The sequence below is a fragment of the Puccinia triticina genome, chromosome 2A (assembly GCF_026914185.1).
Source record: "Puccinia triticina chromosome 2A, complete sequence".
Lineage (NCBI taxonomy): Eukaryota > Fungi > Basidiomycota > Pucciniomycetes > Pucciniales > Pucciniaceae > Puccinia > Puccinia triticina.
In genome coordinates this window covers 3,545,622-3,573,273 of record NC_070559.1, presented here as the reverse complement: position 1 = coordinate 3,573,273, position 27,652 = coordinate 3,545,622, and the positions used below count along the sequence as shown (strand labels likewise).

General features: G+C 48.1%; 5 protein-coding genes across 5 annotated transcripts; 3 read left to right on the top strand and 2 right to left on the bottom strand.

Moving 5' to 3' along the window:
• Positions 1-4,820: 4,820 nt before the first annotated feature.
• On the top strand, positions 4,821-6,221 carry PtA15_2A360 (uncharacterized protein; the record flags this gene model as incomplete). Its single annotated transcript, XM_053166374.1, has 7 exons — positions 4,821-4,840; positions 4,928-5,000; positions 5,096-5,228; positions 5,309-5,387; positions 5,475-5,603; positions 5,698-6,049; positions 6,114-6,221. 7 exons carry the CDS (start codon positions 4,821-4,823, stop codon positions 6,219-6,221), a joined length of 894 nt encoding a protein of 297 aa, XP_053017602.1.
• Positions 6,222-7,406: 1,185 nt separating this feature from the next.
• PtA15_2A359 (uncharacterized protein) lies at positions 7,407-8,457 on the bottom strand (the record flags this gene model as incomplete). The annotated part of the gene is made up of 2 exons (XM_053166372.1): positions 7,407-7,815; positions 7,904-8,457. 2 exons carry the CDS (start codon positions 8,455-8,457, stop codon positions 7,407-7,409), a joined length of 963 nt encoding a protein of 320 aa, XP_053017601.1.
• A 2,884-nt stretch (positions 8,458-11,341) lies between these two features.
• PtA15_2A358 (uncharacterized protein) lies at positions 11,342-16,338 on the top strand (the record flags this gene model as incomplete). The annotated part of the gene is made up of 13 exons (XM_053166371.1): positions 11,342-11,588; positions 12,407-12,462; positions 12,572-12,619; positions 12,765-12,865; positions 13,007-13,102; positions 13,207-13,312; positions 13,377-13,883; positions 14,044-14,491; positions 14,564-14,755; positions 14,832-15,139; positions 15,242-16,119; positions 16,207-16,225; positions 16,294-16,338. 13 exons carry the CDS (start codon positions 11,342-11,344, stop codon positions 16,336-16,338), a joined length of 3,051 nt encoding a protein of 1,016 aa, XP_053017600.1.
• Positions 16,339-20,406: 4,068 nt separating this feature from the next.
• PtA15_2A357 (uncharacterized protein) lies at positions 20,407-21,501 on the top strand (the record flags this gene model as incomplete). Its single annotated transcript, XM_053166370.1, has 3 exons — positions 20,407-20,481; positions 21,239-21,331; positions 21,400-21,501. 3 exons carry the CDS (start codon positions 20,407-20,409, stop codon positions 21,499-21,501), a joined length of 270 nt encoding a protein of 89 aa, XP_053017599.1.
• A 4,251-nt stretch (positions 21,502-25,752) lies between these two features.
• PtA15_2A356 (uncharacterized protein) lies at positions 25,753-27,309 on the bottom strand (the record flags this gene model as incomplete). Its single annotated transcript, XM_053166369.1, has 5 exons — positions 25,753-25,985; positions 26,054-26,110; positions 26,173-26,268; positions 26,343-26,570; positions 27,048-27,309. The coding sequence occupies 5 exons, from the start codon at positions 27,307-27,309 to the stop codon at positions 25,753-25,755; spliced, it is 876 nt and encodes a 291-aa protein (XP_053017598.1).
• Positions 27,310-27,652: the final 343 nt, after the last annotated feature.

The following is a 27,652-nucleotide window of genomic DNA, read 5'->3' as shown; positions in this document are numbered from 1 at the left end:
GTCCGTCCGGGTGCGAATGCTAGCCTAACTAAGCCTCTCGAACGGAGGGGGGGGGACCCCCATGTCCCGAAGGGAATCTCCGTAGGAGAGGCTTATGACTAATGTTGTAATTTTGGCTTGCGGGTTTGGGTTGTTTGTGGCTTTCTAGCCATATTTCTTCTTTTTCCCCTCACACAGCAAAAACTGTTCCAACCCGGGTGAAGGTATGAAGGGGTGGAACAGCCAAGCTTCTTGGCTTCCAGTTCCTGTCCTCAAAGTGAAAATCTGTCACACAAGCTGGATTGGGCAAGGCATCTAAAACAGAGCTTGGTTCCTGGGGATTGAATTGAATACTGTACTGTTTTTCAATACATTCACTGGATACAGCTCAGAATGACCTTCAAAACCAAAAGTTTGAAGGAGCATGGAAAGAGAAGGGTTGGGTTCTCAGGGATGAGTGTAGCGTCAAAAGATGGGGAAGAACCAGAGGATTCTCATGGTCCAAAGGGCGTGTGTGGGGCTGTTTGGGAACAAGGTCAAAATTGGAATGGCACAAATCCCCCACCAAAAGGCCTCAAACCCTCAGGCCAAAATGTGGACATTAGTCCCAAGTCCCTCCTTCCGAGGTTGTGCTTTGCGTGAGGGTGCTTCGCGCCAGCCCAGGCTGTACCAGGGCCCTCCAATGTGGGGGACTTGTGTTAAGTTAGGTGCGAATGGATGATGGGGCAACCGGTGGTAGAGACCTGGATCAAGGATGAAGGCCTGGATAATGGATGCTCCAGAGCACTGAGAACTGTGGCGCTGTGCCCGTGTGTACTTCATATTGAAGCCCGCCATGATATCTGCATATCCAGCATCTCACCCAGAACCAACCACCATGTCAGGCTGCAAGCAAAAAAAACCAAACACCTCACTTGAACTGTCTGTTGCTTCCTCTCCAAATCCTCAATCTACTCAGAAAGACACCCAGCCCAAAGAAAGCAAATCGGCTACCGCAGAGCCTCCATCAGGAACTAAACTGACCAATTGGGAGGAGCTAGGTTAGTAATCATAAATCAATCAAGAAATTGTGTTCTGACCCTACCTTTCATTTCCTTTAATTTCAGAAAAGGCCCAGACAATCGCTGCAAATGCCATCAGCGCAAGCTATAAATCTTACTCAACACCGGAGCTATCTAGTCAAGTAGACAAGCATGGCCGCCAAATGATTGCATATCCATGCAAAATGTAAGTAGTTTTATTTTTTTGTTGACTGACTACTTGCTGAGATCCCAACTCCTCCCTGATAATCCCTCAAATCCAACTCCAGATGTGGAACCAAGATCAACCACCCCACCGGCAACTCTTCTTGCAGCAACTTGATCAAGCATGCTGTGAACTGTCTTTGGAAAAAAATGAAAAAACAACCACCCGGTCGCTTGCAAGTGTTGGAATCAAGGGGATGGGGGATATCAATCCCAAAGAAGTAAGTCTTCTAATTTTTGACAACAAACTGCAGACCTAATTTTTATCTTTTGTTCTTATTTAGGTTTCACAATTGTGTGCAACCTGGTGCGCTGAGGCCGCAAGGCCCTTTTTGGCGCTTGCTGATGATAGCCATTGGGCCATCCTCCATCCGGTCGTTGTTGCTCATTTACCATCCAGAAGGATGGTTTCAAGGGATATCCATATGCTGTACTCAGCTATCCAGCAAAAGTACAAGGCTGTTCTCCAAGTAAGCAATTTCATTTCCTCAGAGCATATCACCCAAATAACAGTTTCTTTTTGTTACTTAGTCACACACAGGGGTGTTGTACTTAGGAGTCAACGCGTGGCAGTCACCAAACGGCTTTGACATACTTGGGATTGTAATCTACCAATTGCATGAGCTCAAATCCAATGACTTGAAGCTGTTGAGAGGGACGAGGGGGAAAAACATGAAGTTCACAGGGTGACAAGACTGTGTCACTTGAGGGAGTGAGAAGATGGTTCTGATTCACTAGGGGAGAAAACTCCTGAGGCAATCATGTGTAGACTATATACATGATTGAAAGTGTTTTAGTAGAATCATAGATAAACTAAGATATAAGCATACTCTATCTCAACAGAAGCTGGTGGCAATGCCTCTTGATTTTGTTTGGCTCTCCCATTGGCACACCAGTGGGTACTTAGCCAAGACTGTCTGCTTGGTAGTGTAAAAGTTTGGGATTCAGCATAAGTTATTTTGTCTTTGTTCTTGGTTCTCTTTATCTAACTTTTTCCAATTGTACAACCAGCTGATCAACTACATTCTTACCCAGATTTGTGGCATTGTCAGCGACAGCATGGCCAACAATGGAGTTATGGTAAGGGAGCTCAAGAAGCACAAGTGGGATTGTTTTAAAGGGGAGTCCAAGTGGAGACTATGTTTTGTGCATGTGCTCAGTCTAATTGTCCAAGGGATCCTCCAACCATTTGGAAATCAAAAGATAGCAAGGACTTCAAATACCCAAACTACATTGGATCAGGATGATTCAGACAATTCAGATTCAGAGAGCAACAACAACATTTCAGCTGATCAAATAATACTGTGAGTCCAAACATGCATCTTATTTGTTTCATGTCAAGAGGCTGACAGGCCTGTTTCTCACATTCAAGTCTTGACATTGAGAAAGATACTGTTTCCAAAGATGGAGAATCTACCACAAGCAAGGATGATACTCAACATATTGAGGACTCTACAATTCTCAAGCTGGAGGATATTGATAACGCTAGCAACAAGGATGAAGTGGATCAATACACCACAAGTGGCTGTAAACAAAGCTTGGCTAAATTAAGATAGCTTGCTGCTTATTTCCTTTCAAGCAAGCCTGACTGAGACTGATGCCTTGCTCCCTAACAGTTCCGTGCAATCACTAAAAAACTTAGGTACTCCTCCAACTCGAGGGACTTGTTCAAAGAAATGAGCAGCAAAAAGGAGTGTTCCACCACTCATACGGTTGGGAGAGATGTTTGTATGTGATGGAATTCCACCTATACACAACTCTCCAGCATCATCAGATGCAAGGATGCCATGTAAGTCATTCTTATTTCAGCTGATTTGATTACGTTTATTCCTTTGCTGATATGTATTTGCTTCACTCAAGTGTTGAGTGGCACAGACTTGAGCATAAGCACTACTTGAACAAGTCCAATTTTGACTTGGCACACAATCTGGTTGATGTTCTGAAACTCTTCAATGAGATCACACTTTAAATGTTGGTCTCTGCCTCACCTCAATTATCAAATATTGTTGTCTTCATCAATCAAATCACTGAGAATTTCTCATCAGTGATCAGCAGTTCAGCTTATCCACCGGCATTAAGGAATGCCTGTTGGCTTGGGTTAAAGGTGACCAACAAATACTACAGCCTTACTGACACTTCCCCTCTTTATAGGATAGCTATTGGTAATTTTAATTTCTTGCTTTCATATTGATAAATATCACTTATTTGTCACTAACACACATGATTCAGTCCTTCACTCATCTTTTAGGGACAAATACTTCAAGTTAGCAAATTAGGAACCCAAGTGGATAGTCAAATTGATACGGCTAACCCGGGAGATGTGGGTATCTTTTTACAAGCCTGCAGTCATCCCGATGACCCCCTCATCATCATCTAACAATAAGGTAATACTTCATTTGTATCTATTTATAGAAAAAAAATTCCTTAATGCTAATCCACTTGAGTTCTTGTCCCTCAGCCCAAGACTGGTATGTTAGCTGGCCTTGGAAGTGCTGCTGCTGCAAGGTGGACGCTGCTCAACAGATGCATTGGAGGTGTGGCTTGCAGGCGGGCTAGTATTGGAAGGCAACAAACCCGTAAATCCACTCAAATGGTGGATGAACCAAAAGAGATCCGGAAACACTCACGGGGGTCTCTTGCAGATGGCACTCAATGTCTTGAGTTGTCCAGGTGAGTTGGTTTCTTTATGTCCTTCATTGATACATGCACTGACAGTCTGATATGTCAGCTACATTGGTAACTGGTTGATGTGGAAAGGGCTTTCAGTTTTGGCCGCGATTATGTGTTGGCAAAGAGGCACTGGCTCTTGGCACGATCATTGAGCAGGGGCATGATGGTGGCCTTCTACTTGAGGAATGGATTGATTGAGGATGGCCTCCTGGCTAAATGGAAGGCTCAAATTCAGCAGGAGAAGAGGTCAAATGCTAAGGAGAAGGGAAGTTCAAAGGACAAGGGGAAAAAAAGTATTGTTGTGGATTAGAAGTGATCAGACAAGAGCAATCAATATATATTTGAGCTATTTTTGTGGCAAGTCTAGGCGGTATACCCGCGGGTACACCGCCCAAGTACTGCCAACACCCGTCCAAGGGTATCTATCTTGGCCAAAAAAGGTCGGCGGTGCGGGTCCCGATTGCCATCTTTACCCACTGCCCACCTTGTCAACCCACCTTGTCAATCCAATTGCCTAAAAAAGGGAGAGGACCTGAGATTTAGAATCAGAGGCAGAGCAAAAAAGGGGTCAAGGAATCTTGTTTGAGGGTAGAGCTGAGAGGAGACCTGATTTTCTGCTAGCTTGAAGTGGTGTGGCAGAAAAGCGCTGACTACGTACAACAAGAGGAATTATTAGGGTTGAGTGGATGATTGATGTGTTTTTTACAAGCATATTGCAGGGGCTGGCGGGTGGCGCGATGCTCTTGTTGAGTATGCCTCCGCGCTGAAACTTGTCTCCCTGCGCCCTAGCCATCCACCACCAAGTCAACTCACCGGCAGGCTCCAAGGCGTCCAATCGAACCCTCGATCGAACTTAGCCATCTCAAAAGTCAAGACCTCTCGGATTTCCCAGGAACTACTCCATCTCAACTTTCAACCCAGACAAAGATGCGGTACTACCGACCGAGGTATGTTCAACCCAGAACTATCATGAAGGCCAGAAAGCATTAATTTTTGAACGCAACACTTTCTTTGGTTGTAATCGCTCTGTATAGATTTCCTGAACCAGATGACCTGGTGATGGTACAGGTCAAACAAATTCAAGAAATGGGTGCTTACGTCAAATTGGTGTGTGTGACTAAACAAAGCCACGTCGGACATGGCAGTTCCAAAGAGCTTCAGTCACATTTGCTTATCCTTTTTTACCGCCATTCTTTGTTTAGCTCGAGTACGACAACATCGAAGGAATGATCCTTTTGTCCGAACTATCCCGTCGACGTATCCGGTCCATTCAAAAGTTAATTCGAGTTGGCAGGAACGAAGTGGTAGTCGTGATGAGGGTTGACAAGGAAAAAGGTATTCCGTACCCTTACTAAAATCCGAGATCAATCGAGTCGTCTATGGTAATTGACGCGAAAACTTACGACAAATCAAAGGATATATTGATCTATCAAAACGACGTGTATCTGCTGAGGATGTTGTCAAGTGCGAAGAACGATATAACAAATCAAAAACGTAGACCGAATTTCTTTCTGGCTTTTCTTGCAGAACGGTGGTTTATTTTACTTTTTGGCCTTTTCCGATGGATCTGGTCCATTGTAGCGTATCCTCGATCATCCGTCATGTTTCCGAGAAGACTGAATTGGATATGGAGACGATTAACGAAATGGTGGCTTGGCCATTGTTTGAGAAGTACGGGCACGCATTTGATGCTTTCAAGCTGAGTATTACGTTAGCCAAGATTTTTACAATTTTTGTTTGAATCTGCTGCCAATTATCATTTTGTGGAGACTGATCATGATGGACTTGGATTGGGGACAACTAGAGAGCCGGATACGGTATTTGGGGCGCTAAATATACCGGAGAACGTGATGACTCATCTGACTAGCAATATTGCCCGGCGATTGACCCCCCAACCTGTCAAGGTTCGAGCGGATATCGAGGCTACTTGCTTCGCATACTCGGGAATTGATGCGATCCGAACCGCCCTAAAACTGGGAGAGTCGATTGGAACGGAATCCGTGCCGATAAAAATCAGATTGGTCGCTCCCCCGTTGTACGTCATGGTTAGCAATGCTACCGACAAGCAAGGTGCCATCGAACTACTCGAGACTGCCATTGATAGGATCGGCGAAAGTCTCAAGAAGGACGGCGGCCAGCTCATTGTCAAGATGAAGGTTGGCGTCTCTATTTCTGGCTGATCTTCGTTCATCTATTCACTTGGTTTGTTTTTCTATTTAGCCCAAAGCTGTCTCTGAGACAGACGACCTAGAATTGGCTGCACTGATGGAGCGCGTTGCAAGAGAGAATAAGGAGGTATCGGGAGATGAAGATAGCGATGCTGATTAAACCTCTCAAAATAACAACCCAATTGGCCTCTTTGCTTTAGCTATGATAGAATAAAAAGTTGTAAACACATTCATTCAAGTGCGGAAAACAACACGCCTTTTTATTTTATTTTTGCCAGATATCCACTTTTTTCCTTTCCATCTTTCCGATGAGCATGTTTGGATGTCTTGCTAATCATTGAACGTTTACATCATCGTGTTTCTAGAGGAGAAAGTCTGGTTGTTTTTGGTAGTTCTGTCATTGGTATAAATTACCAAAATTTTCAGCTTGGATTTGGTTCAGATGTCTGGAGGAGTCAGAGTGGCTCTGATGACACTGATTTGTGTAGCGAGGAAGTTTGCATCTGAGCTTTACTGGGCTTTGTTGAGACCACGCTTGCAAGCAAGAGTGTGAGGTATCTTAGGCACACTGGAGGACTTCCTGCCAATTTAGAAAGCAGGCTAGATATTTTCTATTTTCCATTTCTTAGCCTAGAAACCACTTTTGCTCCCCTTTGAAAATACACAATAGAAATAAAAAGCATTTAGCTCATATTCTAAACCCAGGCCACTTTTAGGGCAGGTCACTTCTTGAAATTGTTGGTGGGAGTTAAGGCCTCGTTTGGAGCCAATATAATTATGTGATCATCGATGTATCTTGCAGCATTTAGGCGTGTCTGGACTCTGAACTGTTTAGAAAACAAACTGATTGTCTTTTATTATTAGTTATATATTTATCTTGATTTTGTGGTCAATCAACATGAATACAAAATTGAACTTCAATAGTTATGCAATGAAATATGTGCATGTTTCAAACTACATGCATCATCAAGAGAAAGACGGGGGTGGTTGAAATTTGTGCAACACACACGAAAAATGTCAAATTTTCTTTCTCACAACTCTTTTGATGATATTTATTTTTGGCTTTAATAAAGAAGAATAGGAAAATAGAGATGTATGTAGAGAAGGAAATTAGAATCCAAGCAGGTTTTATAATGTGTGTCTGTGTATAAGAAGATCAATCATACAAAGGGGGAAGGGGGAGAGTTGCGCATCAAGTTCATGATAGAAGAGTTACATATGTTGCAATTTTTTAATCGAGTATCCCTGTTCTTTGTTTAAATGATTGGGAGATAATGCAGGAATTATTGAGAAATAGGGCTAGAAAGGAAAAAATCGATTGAAGCCGAGTCACAGGTTGAAGGGCTTATCTCATTGCCTTAGCCATAGTTTGGCTGGCCTTGACTGGTCCAGAGAGCGGGTGGGGATGAGTGGAATTAGGGAGTGTTTTGGTTTGGACGGGACGTCTAGGTCTGCTCTGAGGGGTCGGGAGGATGTGGGAGGAGTCAGGCTGAATCTTGGGCTTGTTCCGCTTAGGTGTTTGGAAGGCGAGCTGGCTGGCGTCCGCTTGGGCGGCCCTTCTTGGACTCTTCTCGGCCACGTTGCCTGCTCCCACTGTCTCTTCTTCGTCTTCCTTCTCCTCGAACTTCAACTTGCGTATTGGTCCGGGACTCGGCGCCGACGGGAAAAGCAACTTCGGACCCGAGGTACTAAACGGCGATCCACCTGAGTCATTCAAATCTTCCGTATCCTCACATACTATCCGTTTTCCTCGACTATAGAAACAAAAAAGAAGATTAGATTGATCGAATTCTGACCAATAGTAACATAAACATTAGATTAAGAAGAAAAAAGCTCGCTCACAAGACATAGACTAGTTTGCGATATTCATCGTCTCGTTTAGCGCCTGGTCGACGGGGCTTTTCCCCTGGACGGACGAGGAAAGGATTGTTGGGACTGTCCTCAATCGGACAAGATGTGGATGAGACGAGGGGGCGAAGGGCGGGGCAAGATTTGGAGGCTCTGGGACGTTTCGTTGTAGAGGCAGATTTTGATGTGGTAGGGCTAGTGGGTGGCGAGTTGGAATCGAAGGGATCTTCGAGTACGCGACGCTTCTTGACGCGGGTGCGACTGAGCTGTTGTTTGGATTCAATGGCTGCTTCAAGTGCTCGGTGAGTATCCCGGCGTCGAGCAGACTCGCGGACTGGTTCACGCGATCCAGAAGCCTTCCTCCGGGGGGAAGCCCGTCGTCGGACCGTCCGTGGCGAGGGCGGACCAAAGTGATCTTCGATTAAGAGCGCGTCTGAGGCCGGAGGCGACGGTGGCAGTGGGATTTGGGCAGGTAAAAGAGCTGATGTCTTCCCTGTTTGCTTCGTTCTTAAGGGTGAAAGCCGCGACGATGAACGAGAGGACGACATTTGTGAGTGTTTCCTTCCGGGCGTCCTTGAGCTTGTCTTGACCTTTTTTTCGGTTACAAAGGGCCCAACGAAGCCAAAGAGGTAGATGGTTCAGATGATGATGATAGTGTACAGACAACAGAGGCAAGCAGGAGGCAATTGGATGTGAGGAGTGTGTGAGTTTTCGAGGTTTTTAGGATTGAGAGTGAAACAGTTGGTGGGAATTTTATGAAGCAGGGTCCAGGGGAGTCGGGGCGAGTTAGACAAAAGTTAGAGATGGCTGAACGCGGGGGTGGCTGAGTGTCTCACTGGACTGGCTGAAATGGTTGAAAGCTAAGCTGAAACGACGATGATGGCTGGTTCAAGCAGCCGAAACTGTCGAACAAAAGGGAACCCACCATCCCGAGCCTTCTTCCAAGAAAGCGCAACGGCTGGAAGAACCACAAAAGGAAAAATTCCCGGCGTTGGGCGGACAGGTAAATGTACGCATCCTACATGAGACCCGAGTGCCACTAAAACAAAGGACTTTGAGATTCCCTAGAGTTCACCAGACGTAAGGGCACCAGCAAGGCCTGTCGAGTGAGCCGAGTGCCTCGGAGAGCCTCAGCTAGTCCCGCAGGGTTTCTGACTCCCAGCGTATTGGGGGGTCGCGTTAGGTCGCGTTTGTTGCCCCTGCTTGGCGGCAGGCGAGGAACTAAAGCTCGACAAAAATAGCCCGCGATTCCTCATAAATCGAGATCTTGTATTCCAACGATTTATCTTCAAATGCAAATCGTTCAAACATTCGTGATGTCTATAGGCATATCTAGCTACACTGTGCAGCCATCCAACCCAGCGGTGAGCCAACCGCGCTGAGTTCTACTGACATAATCGAGAGCAAAAGAAAGAATGGATTGCCGGAAGTCTTGATTATGACCTCGAAGGTATGCCGATGTCCCTGATTTCTAGATCTCGAGCCTGTCCTGCGGGTAGCAGTTTGTGCCCAAATAACTTCATGGCCCCTTGTCAAGTTGTCGAACCGACTCGAATATAATAACATCGCAAAACGAGGTAAAATACTAAAAATACCATCAATACGTTTGACAAAGGGGCGAATCAACTTGATAATAATGAATGAACTAGAGGAAAAGTTCAGGCTAGAGTATATGCCTTACTTCCTGTATGTCAACGGGCATCAGTTTCCTTCAGTTTCTCTTGAGTTATTTTCTTTGGTCTTGGACCAAAAAAAATGAATGACAAAGGTGAATGTAGAATGCCCCCCCCCCCCCGAAAAAAAAAGAAGGGAGTTAAAAGAAACATCTTGAAAAAAAGTTGCTTTTTCAATGTTGAGAGGCAAGGAAAGGGGGTGACAGTGTCAGATTGTGAGCCTTCACAAAAATTCACTTTAACCAGGTTGGCTGAGCTCCCCGGGTTTCAGCTTGGCCTTTTTGCTTGATGGAAAGGTTGCGGGCCCTTGAAGAGTTGTGCAAGAAGCCGGATGGGACCGAGACAACACGGCAGACCGGAACTGGTCCACGGATGACCCCTACATCATCGCTTAGGTTGTTCACACTTTTAGAAACACAGCCGCGGCCACTGAAGCTTCAGAGGTAGTCTTGGGGGTCGTATGTTTAATTGGGAGGGTGCGTTTAGCCAGAACATCCGCGACGCCGGCATCGGCATCTGACGGACAAGCCATCCAATCCGCCGGATGACTCACCTTGACTGGACTTTCAACGATGTCTTCCAGTCAACCAGGGCCGGGCCTATGTAGTTAAGGTAGAAGAGCAACAACGCGCTAATCCTGTGAGATGGAAACAAATGAGACTTGAATAAAGAAAGAAACAACCCTGCTGGCAATCAATTAAAACATCGCATCCACTCCCCTTGATGGCCTGCACAACCCGGCCATCAAGCAAAACACTCTCCTCGATGGCCGATCAGTTCCGGTCATTAAGAGCAACCCGAAAAACCTTGATGGTTGTCTGCCACGGCCTTCGCAGTACCGCCTATCGAGAGAGGTGCGTATCACTCTCGACCACCGGTCGTGTCGGCCATGAAGAGAGTACGTGAATATTTCGCACGTCTCTCGAAGAACAGTTGGGAGTCATCAAGAGTGTAGTGAGTTGCCCTCGATGGCGGGCACTGACCGGCCGTCGAAGGGATGAGTGTTTGCAGGTGAGCGCCGGATCGGGGGTGATCCATGTGCTCATCGTCTATCCAACTGAGTGTATAAACATTTTTGTGGGAATTCGACCTTTTTCCTTTCCCCGGTAGCTCTACATAGCCCAGGGGAGATTCGAGAATGACTTCATTTGGGAGTTTGTGCGGATACTTTCAATGCGGCCACAAAGCGTGTTTGCGTGTATCCACATGCCTCTGAGGATCCAGACCACGGTCCACATGAATCCTGCGGAACCAGAGTCTGAAAATCTTGCATAATTGGTATTTACAACCTTTTAAGACCATAATGCAAAGCAAAATAAATATCAAGAAATTTGTTCGGATCCAAGCTTCTGGAAAACAATACAAAGGGGAGCGTCTCTCAGATAAGAACTGAAGGATAGCGTCCGGTTTGTGCAGTTCACACTCTTCGCGTTCACAGAATTCAGTTGGCTGTACATACAAACACTTTCACCTCGGGCTATCGCTTTTGATCATCAATCTAGAACAGTCCATAGCAAGATACGCAATACATATTTCGCACAAATCCCTTGGAGTGACCTACGGAGCTGAGAGGACGTGTTCCAGCGTGGTCCTTGCCTTACTAACCCTTTAGTCATCACTATCAAGCTACTTCTGGTTGAGTTACCTCTGTTACGTATCTGTATATCCATCCAGCTGCCTTTGGAGTCTGACCGATGACCAGATACAAAATTGTCCGCGGTTTGATTTAATTTTCCCCAGGAGCCAGGTTTGCCGCCCAATGTCGGACCAGAGGAACAACATTCCAGTCGATTCTCTATGCGAACCCGATCTTGGAACAAGACATGTAGAGAATGACATGCGATCCCCTCGCATCATTGACCTGAGAGGCTGCGACTCGTCGAACGGCCCAATCGAGTTCTCGTTGCACCAAGAAATCATTGAGGGTCTCAGCAGGCAAACTCTTTTGGTTCCGGGTCACGCGCCGGACGATCGCTCCTTTGCTTACTCCAAAGTAATACCCACCGGTGAGTTCATAATCCACGTGTCTCGGCTTCTTCGTCAGACATTTTTTGGGCTCCGATGTGGCGAGCCAATTCAAGTAATTATGTACACATCCACCCCCGTGGTGGTAAGAGTGATGGGGGTACCACCCCCGCATTAGCAGGTCATGCCACGGGCTAGCGATTCCATGCATGCTAACAAAGGGATTTTTAAGGGAATGCGCGGAACGCGTCCTGAATGACCCCGAGCCAAGCGGAGCCCCGGCCAAGTGACGGAGGTTTCTCTGTGCGCGGCTTGAAGGCAATGGGCTATTATGCAGAAGTTGTGACTGTTTAAGATGAATCCAAGGATCCAAGCAGCACCACTCCAGAGATTGAACTTGGAATCAACGGAGGTTTAATCCCTTCTCTATGTAATCTCAACGCTACTGTAGGATTGTCTAGTGATGATCTCGCATGTCGGAAATGATAAGGAAACGTCTTCAAATTGATCATTGATACATGTTCGCTCTTTTTCTTTTCTTTTCTTCTCGGCCGTTCCGTGGATTCTGCACTGGGAAAACATCTTGGGTCCACTTCAAATCTCCGGGTACTTGGCAAAATCCTTGGTCACTAGTGGTTTTATGTGTGTAACAATTTTTTCCTAACAAGCCGTTGTGAAATTTTTCTCTTCCTTTTATCGTTTGTCCCTTCACTTGCGATTTGGGGCTGCCTGGGCCAAGCGCAATGGGGTGCCAGGTCTATGACGACTTTGATGCACTACTCAGATTCGCGACATCTCACTGGGAATTCAACTTTGTCTCTATGATTAATCGTCCCAAAATCTATTTTTGCCCACTCAGATGACAACTTAGGCTTGGAAATTTATGATCAAATCACGACAGTTGAGGACTACTACGTAAGTTCTCAAAAAAAAAAAAAACTGGAAAGAATGCCTTGGCCGGATTGCTTTGCGAGTGTCTTGACAGCTGGATGAAATGGATATTACTGATGCTGCAAGTGTTTAGCCTTTTGCCACCGAGTTGGCAATCCTCCGTGCCAAGAGTCATGAGATCGTAAGTGGAGCTCTCTTTCCTTGCTCGCAGTTTTCCTCGCAACTTGTTATCTGCCTGTGATTGCCTCGTTGGGTTCGCACCTTGGGAGTTCGCACCCTGCCTCCTGCCTTTTTGCTATCCAACTGATTAGCGTGTATCCGACTAGGCTTGTCGCCTCGGTGGACTGTGCACTTCTTCAACGTGCAATCGTAGCCCAAGTTTCGTTAAACAAGATACAGATCAACGGGAAGAGGGGCATGTGGACGGGTAAGTCGAACCTGGCCATTCTTGCCTTGAGTCTCGCGTCTTCTCCCAGCGCTATTGCTGGGTGATTTGTATCGTATGGGCAATAATTTTCTTTACTGGCGCTAATATGACATCCAACCGCGTTCCCCTCGGGGGGTCAAGGTTTGTTCGCCCTGCGGCCGCAGCTCTTCAACATTCATCATGCTCTTCCGCGAATGCAACCGGGTTCTCCCTGACAACTATCGAACTAGGGGCAGGGTCAGTCGCAGATTGGCTCTGATCCTTCAACTGCTCATTCCCGATCTAATCCTCCAATCGACTTTTTAATCCAAATGGTTCCGTGGATGTATTCGTTTATTTAGTTCTTTGAAAAAAACCTCACATCTATTGGAAAATGTGGCCCGACTGCTCCGAGCTCGTGGGGAAGATCGAACGGTACCGCATCTGTCGCAAGCAAAATATTATGCAGTAAGTCTTTCAATTTTTGGTAGCTTTCAAGACATATACTAACCTTATCTTTTCGAATCTGAAGCTCGATCTGGAAATGGAGCAGTTAAGCTCGACTCTATCCGCGATTCAACTCCAGGAAGAGAGCGGGGTGGGCCCTGCAATCGGGTATCAGGTTCAAGGCCATGGTATCTGCGGGACTTATACCCAAGGCCTGGATTGGATTTACAGGTCGTTGACTACGACCAGTCACGCGGAAACTGCCGAGCTTGGAAAAACTAAATGTCGAAAAGCGATTCTTTGGTTAGGATCGTCTATCGGCAACTTTTCCCCTGCAGAAGCCGTGGAGTTCTTGAGAAATGAACTCAGTCGAGCACTGGATAGTGAAAGTCGAGCGCTGATCGGTATCGATAATTGCCAGATACCAGAAAAGGTCCAGCTGGCATATGATGATCGGCAAGCAGTCACTAAGAAATTCATCCTGAATGCGATCACAGTTGTCGCTCGCCATCTCGGTCTGCCTGAATCTGTCTTGAGCCCCGAAGATTTTGACTACGTATCGCGATATAACGTAGGAATGAATCGGAACGAGGTCAGCCAAGAATCGAATGACTAGATCAATTTATACCTCGCATGAATCTCCGACTGCTTACCCTCCCAAGGCATGCATGGGGTGGAAGGATTGAATTTAGATCCAATTATTGAGGTCAAATGAGTTTTTAATACTTTTGTCTTTCTCCTTACACCAACAGGCCTATCTGCGGGCTAAACGCGACATTTATTTCAAAGCCGCGTCAGTCGACGCAGTCGGTAGTGAGGTCCAAGCTGCTTCAATCCGAATCCAGACAGGCGAATTGATCCTTGTTGAAAGGTCATATAAGTTCTCACCAGACGACGCATATCGATTGTTTGATCAAGCGGGTCTGCGAGTCATTCAGAAATGGAGCGATTCGTCTGATCCAGTTGCCCCGACACACACTCTCTACCTCATAGAACGCGCCGCTTTCCACTTTGTCCGTACGCCGCCATGGCCTCCAACGGAAGACCATCCACTTTCTTTGGCTGAACTGCCAGTAATTCACAAGGACGACCCATCCAGTTGGCAGTCACTCCTACGAATATGGGCCAAAATATCAAAACATTCCTTACCAGTTCGGATATCAGATAGACATCAGCTTACACCCGCGAGCAAGCCTCCTAGTAAGAAGAATCACCCTACCTTTGTTTGTCTTTCAGTCTTCTCATCTGATCATCAATGCACTCTGTCATTAGATCCTCAGGGAGGCAATGTATCCATAGCGTTCGAGGCATCCAAAGGGGAATTAGGCCCGAGAAATAGTGGGGGGTTGCCCTCGATGTCAGACTGGATTACATTATGGAAAGCATGGGACACGGTGACAATAGAAATGATTCCTAAAGATATGTTGCACCAAAGACCCATCGATTTACGACATGCTTGCTTGTGTACGCCAGTGATTCCAAGTCAGGATACGTGAACCGATACACTTACTTGGTTCAATTTAATCCTTTTCCTTCCCAGTTTACCTGGGGCACATACCTGTGTTTGCAGACATTCATCTTAGTCGATACTTCGAGGTAGCAACCACGGAACCTCACCGGTTTGCTCAGATTTTCGAACGCGGAATCGATCCCAACTTCGAAGATCCCAGCAAATGTAATGATCATTCCCCGTTCCCCGATCAAGAAAGTGAATGGCCATCTCTGGAAGAAGTGCTTCGATTCAGAGATAAATTCCGAACGAGGCTCACCGGAGTATATGAAGGACTCGGAAAAGAACCGGGGAGCAAGATTCTACTGACAAGAAAACTGGGCAGGGTTTTGTCGATGGTCAGTCACTGATCAAGCCTCTTTTCGTAACTTTATCGCAATCGAGATCAAATTCATTCTTACGCCCGCTTAATGCGATGACAAAAACATTGCGATTGGTAGATATACGAGCACGAGGCCATGCATCTTGAGACACTGCTCTACATGTTACAACAGACTGATTTTGTCAATCATCCGCCTGGTTTCACACCACCTGATTGGCACTCCTTGGCCCGTGAATGGGATTCCACTGTGGAAGCTCAGACTGGAGAATTCGGTCTGATTGAATACTCAACTCCGCAAACAATCACTGTGGGGCATGATGACTTGGAACAAGACGATTCGTCCAAACCTTTTTCTGAAGACCACGAGTATGGATGGGACAACGAAAGTCCATCGAGAGAGGTGGAGGTCAAGCCTTTCAAGCTCGAAGCAACAACCATCACCAACCAGGAATACCTCGAATTCGTACTGCAAGGCCTTTCTGACGCCGAACCCATCCCCCATCATGTGATTCCTGAATCATGGGGTTATATCTTCAACGCCAGCGATCAGGAATCTAAGAGACATCAAGTTGTGATCAAGACAATTTATGGGCGAATATGTTTTGACTTTGCGAAGCATTGGCCAGTGCAAGCATCGGGAAGCCAGCTAGAAGCTTTCGCGAAGTGGAAAGGCGGTCGGTTGCCCACTGCTGATGAGCTCAGAGTATACCTTTTCGACAACCCAATTAGCCTGTCAGCCCAAAATCCAATCGGATTTCTCAACTGGCATCCCCTTCCACCTCAGAGGCCCCGGAAAGGAATGGATGGACGCTGGCGAGGAGGCTGGAACGGTGGAGTTTGGGAATGGACTTCTACTACATTTGAGCCTCACCCGAACTTCAAACCTAGTCTATTATATCCGGGTTACTCGAAAGACTTCTTTGACGGAGAGCACAACGTCCTACTGGGTGGCTCTTGGGCGACGATTCCACGAATTGCACATCGAAAAAGTTTCGTGTAAGTGCAAACCATGATTGAAATATACTGCTTGTGGACGACTTTAAGCTGAGATATCTTCGTTATCTCAATCCTCACCTCGTCCAGCAACTGGTATCAGTTCAAGGTACGCATCAGACTGATAAACTGCTTCATTTATAAGTTGGAAATATTGACCCGGATTGTGTTTGACAGTATCCGTACGTTTTTGCGGGAGGCCGAGTTGCCTACGACTACTGAGCTGACACAGGCAAGGCTTCCGAGATGCTTACGCAACAGCAGCTTATAACCGGGGCTCTGGAGGAGCTCCACTGCTCACGACCAAGCTTTTGAGCATTCAGATCGCTTTGCTCCCTCACCTGGTTTCAGAAGGCGAGAAGTTAATCCGGGACACGCCTACATAGATTAGTTCCATTTATTTTGCCCTCATGGCCCTTGACATGCCATCAAGTTTTCCCTTCACGCTTAATGTACACACATGATCACTGCCCAACACCTACAAGCAGAACAAAGGATCCAAGTTATCCGCTTTTTCTTCAATTAACAAATGTTCATTTTTCACAAGACCTCTGGGTTGCTTACTGCCGCCCACCAGTTCAATTTAGGTGTGCCTACACGGCTCCCGTGTTCTTCGTATGTTCACTTTATTTGACTCGTCATTCTAGATACACAAGACAACTCTTCTGAAGTATAAACAGAAAAGAGACATCGCGCAAACAAGACTTTCAAAAGTAATTGGCTCAAGCTTTTAACTGATACCTACACAGTTGCCACCAGAGAGAGTCGGAGCCTGAGTCTCTATAGTGACAACAGGACACAAGAAAATAGGGGGCAATATTTGAATTTCTTTGGATAAAGAAAATACAAATATAAGAGAGAGAGAGAAAAAGAGAAAGAGACTGAGCAGATTCAAGATAAGCAGATATTCAAGGTTATTCTGGTGGGAATGCACATCCACTGGCAATGCTACCTCCTTAAAGGAGTGCTGCCAAGCTGTGCTAGAGAGTGCAACAGCCTCCTCTCACCAAAGAAACGTGGAGGGCCTCTGGATTAGACAAGTTTAATCCAGCCACAATTTTTTTTAGCTTCCTTCTGGATAGTCAAGGTTCTTTAAAGGGAAACCTACAGCCATTCCGAAAAAGCTTGGTTCCTTTGAAAGGAATTTCCGCTGGAAATTCCAGTGGGATTTTCCAACCTTGTATGCAAAGAAGTATCAAGGTTGGACATTTGGATATCTATGCCTACATCATTGGTATATGCAGGACACCTATATCACGAGTAGGTGAGCTCAATCACTGACTTCTACTCATTTCTCCCCTTTTTTGATTCCAGAATTGGAATCCTTGACCAATTTTTACCCCGGTCTGCCATCATGATGGACGCACCCAGGTGTCAGGATGCCGGTCCCCCCGCTGCCAGCATTTTTTTTCGCTACCAAACGGCTTGGCCGGTAGCATCCTCTAAGCGACTGCGCTTGTGGGGATGGATATCCATCTGTCCAACCTTGTTGTTGGATACACACAAGTTGGAAATTCCAAAAAGAATTTCCACTGGAAATTCCCTCCAGAGAAGCCAAGCTTTTTTGGAATGGCTGTATGTGGTTTGTTTCTTACAAAAACCACAGAAAAAGAATGATGTTAAAGCAGGTGCAGACCTGTGATCAAGGATGAGGCAAAGGCCAGCAAAAGAAGAGCAATCAAGCAGATACAGAGTTGTACCTCTGAGATAAACAAGGTTCAGTGAAAGAGGTTACTTACTGTCAATATCCTAGGCACCTGTGATGGTAGGTATACTGGGAGTGTGGTAATCTCTTTGGTGAAGATCCTGGGGTTATCTGGGGTGTGGTTCTGGTGTGCTGAAGTCTGTAGATCCTCCTCAGGCAAGGGGGATCCTGACTACAAAAATTTTCACAGTTTGCTTATGTAATTACATATGTACATGTGGTTTGGTGCGCCTGGTAGCGCTTACACGTCACAACTGCACATGCGCGCCACAACTCAAGAACTCAGGGAAGGAGTAGAGTTACAAAGAAAAGGTAAGTTGTAACTAAGGTTAAAATTGCATGGGGAAACAGAATATGAAGTCAAAACAAGGTTATCTCTTAAGATGAAAAGATATAAAGTAATTCATATGTAACAAAGGTAGAAAAGGCAGCTTTTAGGTCAGCTGTGTTGACTCAGGCTGACAAGAGACTAGAGTTTGTGAGAGCTGTATGCATGTGCATGAAATTGAAGCTGTTGCACCATGGCACAAGGCACCCTGTAGAATTCATGGTAATTGGTGTTCAAAGTTAAGGGCTAATTTGGACAACCTTGTCATACATCATAAAATTTACAGTTGTGATCCACCTCATGCCACTTCAAAATTTAGTAACTTGGACTAGTGTAAATAATCCTGGGAAATCTCCTTGCAGGCCACCAAAGGCAAGCTGATTCACCAGGACCCTGGAATGCGCGGCCAGAACATAGTAACCAAAATGTATGAAGGTTCCAAGCCACTTTGGCTCACAACCAAACATGATATACTCAATCTGAAAAGATGGGCGCATGTACGCTTAAAGGGAAAATAATGTACTGCTATCTTATCCTAAACATGTGGCAAAAGTTTGAAAGAAATGAAGAAAAACCTCTTTCAAAAATGTACAAATCCCATGGTTTTGAATTGATTTTTGTTACTGTGTTCTGACCGCGCGTTCCAGGGTCCTGATTCACCCCAGACCATTGGTACTTTATGTGCAATCCCAAGTTTGTGGCCAACTGAATTTCAATTTTGGGTGGTCATTTTGACCTCAATACTGAGGGACCAATTATAAACAAGTTTTGGGATAATATTGGGATTATTTTCAAATAAGTTTGAAAGATCTTTTTGCTAACTTTTGAAAGATCTTTTTGCTAACTAGTCTGAAAACAACCCAAACCACCTTGGGGAGGTGGTTTGGGGAAAAATGGATTACCAATACTGTTTTGAATGTGATTACAGCTCTGCATGCAGATGCCCGCCATACACCTGACAAGTACTCCCCCCCCCCCCCCCCCCCAAAGGCCACAGCATATGTATTTGCGCAAGATACAGCCATCAAGGCTGATTTGCGGGTATTTGCAAAACAGACACCATGGATGGATAGCCAGGATGCAAGCGCATCTATCAATGCCGGGACCTCATATGTAGCTTGCAGAATGAGCAAGCTACAGGCTCTTGCCATTGAACCAGGATGTTGCGCGCAAGAATCAGCCTTCAAGGCTGATTCACGGGTATCTATTGACTTGGGAGAGTCAGCAGACATTGGCGGCCAGTTGTCCCCACCCAGGTTTTCCCCCCAAGTTTGTGAGAAGGCTTCTGCCGTTGCTGCCATTGTCTTGGCGCATGCAAGACGGACAACTGTCAATGGAGCAACCTTTGGTATTGGAGGCTCACGTTCAGTTGCGCCGGAAACTCATCCAGCATGGTGGTGGGTTTATAATTTAAACTTGGTTTGAAACAGTTTTGGCCCCTGTATCTGCACCACCAAGATAACTTTTTTTGATTTCAAACTTATTTGAAAACAATCCCAATATTATCCCAAAACTGTTTTATAATTGGGCCCTGAATAACTGGAGTTATGAAGGCCTGGAGGGGCAGAAAATGTAAGTTCAAATCTTCCATTGCTTTCCACCTCTTACTCAACTTGATACAGCTATGGCAACAAAGCTTGCGGGCCCCCAAGGCTGAAATTCCAACACACAACATTCTTGATTTCAGCCCCCTTGCCTGCAGCCCAATATTTTTTCTTCCAATTCTTCCTTTCTTCTGAAGTCTTCCCTCTCTCCACCACCCCATCTCTCTTTCTCTCTCTCTCTCCCCCCCCCCCCCCCCCCCCAGCCAGTAGCCAACATGCCCCCCGGACCTCCCCCCCCCCCCCCCCCCCCCCCATCGCAACCTAACCCATTGAAACCTAAACAAAACCTAACCGCTTCACATCTGGTCCTGCCACTGGTATTGCAACCCACCCGGCCCCCAGCAATCCGCCAACCCAACCAGCAATACCCCACATTTTTACCGGTCCAGGTCAGTCCCTGCCCCCAGCCATTACCTTTTTTGCCATCCAGCTGCATGATTTTTTTATCCGCCCCTCCCCCCCTCCAAATCAAGCACCGCAATCCCCTCAGACACAACTCAGTTAAAATCCTAGCACCCGTACCCAAATCCTTCAACCGGAAAACCTCAAGCAAGATTTCAATCATCATTTTAAGTGGCTGGACTGATTTTCTCACCACATTTCTAACTGGTAAACTGATTTGTTCCCCCTAGCAAACTGTGGGCCTTCAGACAATGGCCAGCCGCTCTAACCGCTTGAATGCCAACACCAACCAAGCTACCAACAATGTATTCACGCTCACCCGCCATGTCAGTGTCAATTGGGACGCGCCCAATAACCCCCCCCACCGGCAACACCCCCAACGCCACACAGGAATCAGTGCTTGGGCCCTCACAGGCTCACATCACCAAGGGGCATTCCTGCAGGCTCTTCTACAAGCATGAGGGGTCCAATGACAACAATGGCAGCAACACTTCTCAGCCCCCTCCCAACGCCTTGGGTTCAAACCCCACTGCGACTCCGAATGGCAATAATCCTCCCACCGCTGTTGGATTGGGCCCGGGCCCCAGACCTCTCCATATCCTTCACCACGTGTGCATGCGCACTGCAGCGGGACAGTTGGCCCAAGCAGGCGCAAGGACTCCGGCGGCGGCGGCCGCCAAAAAATGGGAACAAGTCATCCCAAGAGGCACCACAATTCTCCTGGCCGACATCCAGAATTTGAACTGGCCACAGTTCAAACTTGGCGCCATGGACACCGTTGACCAAATGATTCCTCTCCTTGGGGCTCACGTAAAGAGCCTGGATGTGCAGCGACTGCTGCAATGGCAGGGCATTATCATGAACACGCCACTTACAGCGCCAAGTCAAACACCATGGTCACAAGCAAGGCCAAATCTGCCCAATTCTCTGCGGCTGTTGTGGAGAACCCCCTCTTGAAAGTTCAGGTAAAGATAACAATGAATGACCCCCGGGGGACTGCCCAAGAGCAGCAGAAGGTGAGTTTCTCACCCACTGCCGGACTGTTGGCACGTCAGACCCCTTTCTGACCTATTTGGATTACAGAAATGGGCCCAACAAGATACCCTGGCAATGAGCTACGGCCCTGAGGACACCCGGCTTGCCTTGGAACGTGCACAGGCTTGCCTTGCGCTGAACGTAAGTGATTCCTCCACCCTCTTGATCTCAGACTATTGTAACCAATCACTGATATTTGATTTGATCAGCCAAGGGCTGATGTGAATGCAGCCAGGGGCTTGAGCATCCTTGCTGACCTGACCCGTCACTTGATTGCCAAGTACGGGGGTAACCAAACGTCTTCCAGGTAAGCCACAATACCAATATTTCCCCTTCCTGCTTGGTTTGGTGATTTGCTGACACCCGTGTGCCCCTATCCATGGTGTGTGACCCAGCTTTGTAGAAGGATTGAGTTCGTCCATTGGCCTTCTCACACGAGGAGGCTGAGTTTGTTCTGGACGCCCTTGCCGCAGAGCCGACCTTGTACCTAGACAAAATCCAGAGGAACATTGAGGCAATGACCGGCACTCGCCACCCAAGCACAAATGATACTGATTGGTTGGCAAGTGCCGGTCATTTCCCCAATGTGCCTCTGGATTTTGTCTAGTTACAAGGTTGGCTCTGCGGCACGGGCGTCCAGAACAAATTCAGCCTCCTTGTGTGAGAAGGCCAATGGACGACCTCAATCCTTGTACCAAGCCGGGTCACACACCACGTCCCGGGTGCTGCGATACAATTGGGTCAAGCGGGATATAGAGTGGGGGGAAATCCTCTGAAAGATTTTATTGCTGATCTCCGCTAGCGACATCCCATGCAAGCTTAGTCGGACCGGAATGAATGAGATGACGCCGTTGCGGGCATATTTGACAATGGCTAGGGGCACACGGGTGTCAGCAAATCACCAAACCAAGCAGGAAGGGGAAATATTGGTATCGTGGCTTACCAAGAAGACATTTGGTTTGCGTGATCACAAAATGGCCGGATATTGCACTACATAAAATTAGAAGGGGGGGGGTCAATCAGGACGGCAAAAAAAAGGTAATGGCTGGGGGCAGGGACTGACCTGGACCGGTAAAAATGTGGGGTATTGCTGGTTGGATTGGTGGATTGCTGGGGGCCAGGTGGGTTGCGATACCGGTGGCAGGACCGGATGTGAGGCGGTTAGGTTGCAATGGGGGGGGGGGGGGGGGGGGGGGGGGGGGGGAGGAGGCCGGGGGGAGAGAGAGATAGAGAGAATAGAGATGGTGGAGAGAGGGAAGACTTTGGAAGAAAGGAAGAATTGGAAGAAAAAATAGCGGGCTGCAGTAAGGGTGTTCCCCGGGGTTTGGGACGGGGCATGAGGGTCATCCCAAACCCCAGACCCCAACTATGCCCCGGGTCATGACAGTTTTTTTTGCACCACTGAAAAATCCATGGTATTGGGCTGTATTGGGATGGCCAAAGCACTTGCAAAAATGCCTTGGCCTCCAGAACTGCCTACCAACCCCACCGATTGAGGGGATTGAAGCCAAGATCACTCGCTACGTGAGGATCCCAAACCACAGGGAAGCAATATCCCCCCCTCTATTAGGCCAGTCAAAAGAAAACCTATGCCAAAATTTGCCAATGGATTATGGCACATAATCTTCTCTCAATCCCTGGGGCTTCCAAAAGTTTTTCCTTGGGGTTCTCACTTGCGCGTCTCAACTTGTTTGCTTTTCTCTCAGTCCACCCGTTTCCTTGGGGTTTTTGCTTGCACATCTCAGCTTGTCTCTCTTGCTTGGTGTCTCATTTTTTCCCTCAAGGTCATACTAAAACCAACTTTTACACACTTGATGGCCACTGGAATGACAAAAAAAACCCAAAATCCCAAAAAAATACATCACTTCCCACAGGTTATCCTCCCTTTGCAAAAAAAAACCATATGCCCCAGGGTTTGAGGCATTTTCAAGGCCAATCCCGATGCCCCGGGGCATGCCCCAAGCCCCGTTTTTGGGGCACAGTCTTAGACTGCAGGCGAGGGGGCTGAAATGAAAAATGTTGTGTGTCGGAATTTCAGCCTTGCGGGCCCGCAAGCTTTGTTGCCATACACGGCAGTTGCACATTGCCGCCGAAGCGCCCAAAGTTTGGCCGTCAATTTGACGGACGCACCCCAGCCATTCTTGACTGTTTAGATGCCGGCCTCCGGTCAACCATCAAGTGGACCGCCAAACTGGGCGGCACCCCCGCCAATGCGCAATCGGAGAACATGCTGGCAAAACATAGGGCACCTTGACCCATCCGGCAACTTGCCGTCCAACCCGAGACCCCCTAGAAAAACCAGTCAGGGCTTGTTGACCGCCCTTTGGCGACAAATCACCACCAATTTGCTGGTAATTACGCTCACTATTCTTGGGTCAACTCACAAGACACACTCATTTTGGTTTTACAGCCACCTGGGCACCTTTCTTTGTTATTATTGCATTTGACATTTTTTTTTGGAACATGGTCGGACTTGAGCGCCGTGCCAAAGTTGACGACTTTGGTCTGGAGCTCGTTTGAGCTTGCTCGCCCATCCAGATGCGCCTCGATCACCGCCCCCGCCCCCCTCGTCAGGGGGAGAATTGGCACCCTTCTTACCATCTCCGCTGCTTTCTTCATCAGAACGCTCGCGGGCATCAGCACTCCATCTTTGATCGGAACAAATGGCTTGGTGATTGATCCTATGGAACGACCGGCAAAAGTTTGCACCACTGGATCAGATTCAGGCAGGCTCTTGTCAGCTTGAGATTGGAGCGGATGTGGGCTGGTAATGTAAATATGTATATGCGGAGGGCACACCTGAGCATCATCCGGCGAGTCCAGGGCAGGGCTGAGTCTGTCGAGGTCATAGACCGAGCAGGCCGGCGCTTTGTTGCCACTAAAGAGGGTTGTGTTGATGTCAAACCCAACAATCGTGCCCGAGGGAACGCCAAGCTCAATGATCACCCTTTAAGAAGCCGAGCGAGGTGCGGAGCTCGATGGATGATGTGGAGGTTGGCGTGCTGTGGATGCATTGTGGGCCAGGCAAGGAGGAGGCAGGCGCAGAGGGACACATCGAAGGATGTGGGTTGGTGATCAGGGTGGGGGAGATGGAGGGTGGCGGTGATCCGATGAGTGGACTTAGAGAAAATGAGGCGGGTGGATGGATGGCCGAGGGTGACGTGTCCCTCTGATGGGCGGACTTTGTCTTGGCCCCCTCTGCCCTTTTTTTTGGGTTAGCCTGGAGGCCGGCATCTTGCCACTGTTCCCACCGGCTGTTGTCAGGTCAAGCGCGTTCATCGGCAAACCGACCCCAGGCAAGTTATGTTAAACTTGCCTGAAGTCAAGTGCCGGCCGTTCAGCTGTTAATTCGGCTGGCAGTTTGACGACTGACCGGAGGCCGACAGGTGGGCGGTCAATCAGGCGGGTGTTTTGTCTTTGACGGCAGTTTCGACGGGCGAAACCTTAATCCGCGCAACTGCCGTGTAGCTGTAACATCTGTGGAAGACGGATAAATTGACCCTCCCATTAGTCAATCCAGAAAATGCGGGGGGCATCGCAACTTCAAGGATGAGCTTTGGCATATCTGCAAGTCATAAGGGCTAGCTAGAACGTAGCAGCAACTGAAACCCCGAGGAAGGTGTCCTCCCTCAGGCGAGTCCCTGGAGGCCCCGGCTTCACTAGATACGACTGCAGAGTTCTCCACACCTGCGGGACTGCTTTTGGAAGAGGTTTAACCATGGCTTCAGGTTTGCCCACAACTCCGGGAGCGCTCTTCGAAGCTCCGCAGTCCGTTCCGGCCAAATTCAAAGCACCCGTTTTTGGCCCAGGCTGGCCACCCCCCCCCACGTTCGTGGTCGGTCGCATTCGCCGTGGAGTGGAAACGCCCCCCCCCCCCCCCCCCCCGCTCGTATTTTTCATTCTGAATGCTGACCGTTTTTTCTAACAGGTCAGCCCCTTAAACATGCCTAAACCTTTCTTTTTATTTCTCCCGGAGTTGCCGAAGATCGCGTTTTGCCTGCTAGAGCCGTCGCCTTGCTCTATTTTGTTTTGGCAGCTCGCCGATTCTGAGGTACTTGTACCAGCTGCTCCATGCGTAAATAGCCACTCAGTAGGATGTGGGACGTTTCTCCAGCGAAAGGCCGTTCTTCTCAGCCTTTGCGCCCCAAGAATCCAAATTCGATTCCCTGCTGCTCCTCACGGCTCAGAGATTATGGGTGCGTGGCGCCGGCGGGGAAGCGCTCATGCTGCCAGAGGGTGCAATTATGCCGCGAAATGCGTGCAGAAAGCAGACGGCCATATTTCTATCTAAGCAGTGGATAATTAAACTATTACACCAGAGAGGGCGAGGGTGCAGGCGGGTTGAATGGGCGATCTGGAGCGAAAAGAGTGACAGCAATGGAAGCAAAGGGGAGCCCGGAAGACGGTGAAAAATCTAGCAATCTTTTCTCGGCACAGCGTTCTATGTGGATATCTGGGAGTCATTCAAGGGCTATAGCTAGAACAGAGCAGGAACTGGAAAGTCGCGGAAGGTGTCCGGATTCACAAGGATTCTAAACATGGCTGCAGATGTCTACACAACTCTAGTAGTACTTCGAACCTTGAAAGGGTCGGAGAGCCGGCTGCAGACTTCTCACAACATTCACCAATGCCTCTTGAGTTTCAGTGAGTTGGAATTTGGGTGCTTTAACGTTGGCTGCCAACTGCTGGACTCTCTCGTTGAGCTGTAGCCCCACGGACCCTTCTTCCGACGTGAGGTAGCCCCTCTTATCTATTGCCTCTTTAAGTCTATTCGCTTGTCCCATCAGGACTTGATCTTTCACACAGAAGCAGTCAATCAGTAGGATGTTGGAATTTTCTATCGGGCAGAACAGTGTTGTTTACCTTGGGGATTGAAGCTTCCCAACAGCTGCGCGTCATGACTGACAGATTGTCCGTCTTCTGCAGGAACGCAGCCAAGATCAGCAAGCCAGCCACGCGAGAGACGGACGGATCTAACTTACTCAATTTTAGCATGGGCGCGCAGAGCAACAGGTGGCTGGCCGCGAGGAGAACAGCAATGTAAAACAGCGATTTCTTGGCCATGACCATCATCTCGTCTGAGCGAAGATTAAAACGATTGAATCTGAGGTGTTTAGTGAGAGTGGAGCGGACGTGGCCTGGTGTGTCGAACTGCGCTGGCTGACGGGGCCCCAGGGTGCGAGATGGCCGGTCTCTTTATGGACACCACACGGCTGGCTTCTCCATCCCCAAGTGGAAACATACCGCTCGTGAGAGGGTTTTGGAGCGGCTCTCGAGAATGTTTCACCGCTGTCTTCCGGGTTTCCAAATCGCTTGGAGGAATACACCGAGAAATCTTTCCATATTTCGCTGTATTGCCCCATTGTCCAGCAATCTGGGTCTATTTTAGCGTCAAACGTTACATTCAAGCCGGCTTTTTCAAAGATATGTTGCAGCGAACCTCCCCAGGACTCGGAGCTACACGGAGAGGTACAGGCCGGCAGGTTTGACGCTTAAGAAAGATAGTGCCACGAGACTTGGTGCAGGTCTCAACACGCCTCCAGACACGTATGTCCACATGCACCGACACGGCTTGTAGCAATGGGTTGTGGTCTGAGGAGTGAGTGCCGGGTGGTATCAGGATAAACCAATGATGCCACGGCGGCGGTCTCCATGCCAGTGTGGCGACCCGTACCAAGCACTCAGAACTACTCGGAGAGGGACAGCCCGGCAGGTTTGACGCTTGAGAAAGATAGTGCCACGACACTTGGTGCAGGTCTCGACCCGCCTCCAGACACGTATGTCCACATGCACCGACACGGCTTGTAGCAATGGGTTGTGGTCTGAGGGGTGTGTGTCGGGTGTTATCAGGACAAACCAATCACGCCATGGCGGCGGTCTCGATGCCAGTGTGGTGGCCCGCACCAAGCACTCGGAGCTACTCGGAGTCCGGCAGGTTTGACGCTAAAGAAAGACATCACCACGAGACCTGGCGCAGGTGTCAACACCAGACACGGCTTGTAGCCGTATCCAATGGGCTGTGGTCTGAGGGGTGTGTACTGGGTGTTATCAGGACCAACCAAACCCGATTTGGCGGCGGTCTCGATGGCAGTGTTGTGGCCCGTGCCGCTGATGGCCATGATACGATGGCTGGCACAAGTCTCACTGTGCGACGTCGTCTCCCGGGCCACACCAATGGAAGCCGGGTCGGCGTTGCTCTCCATCCACGCATGCCCAACAGCTGTGGTATCTACCCTCGTCCTATCGGATCAAGGCCTTTGATTGGCAAAAAAACAGAGCAGCAAGCATACACAGCGAAGCGTAAAAGTACAAGCAGGGAGTAGTTAGGGAGAAGAGCAGCAGCGAGGGAAAGTCCGCGGCCCCTGTGGACACGCCAATAAGGGCCGTGCCCCACCCGTGCGAGTGTCCTGGTGACCTCTGATAAATATGTACATCGAACAGGGAGACGGAAACGTGGGGAGA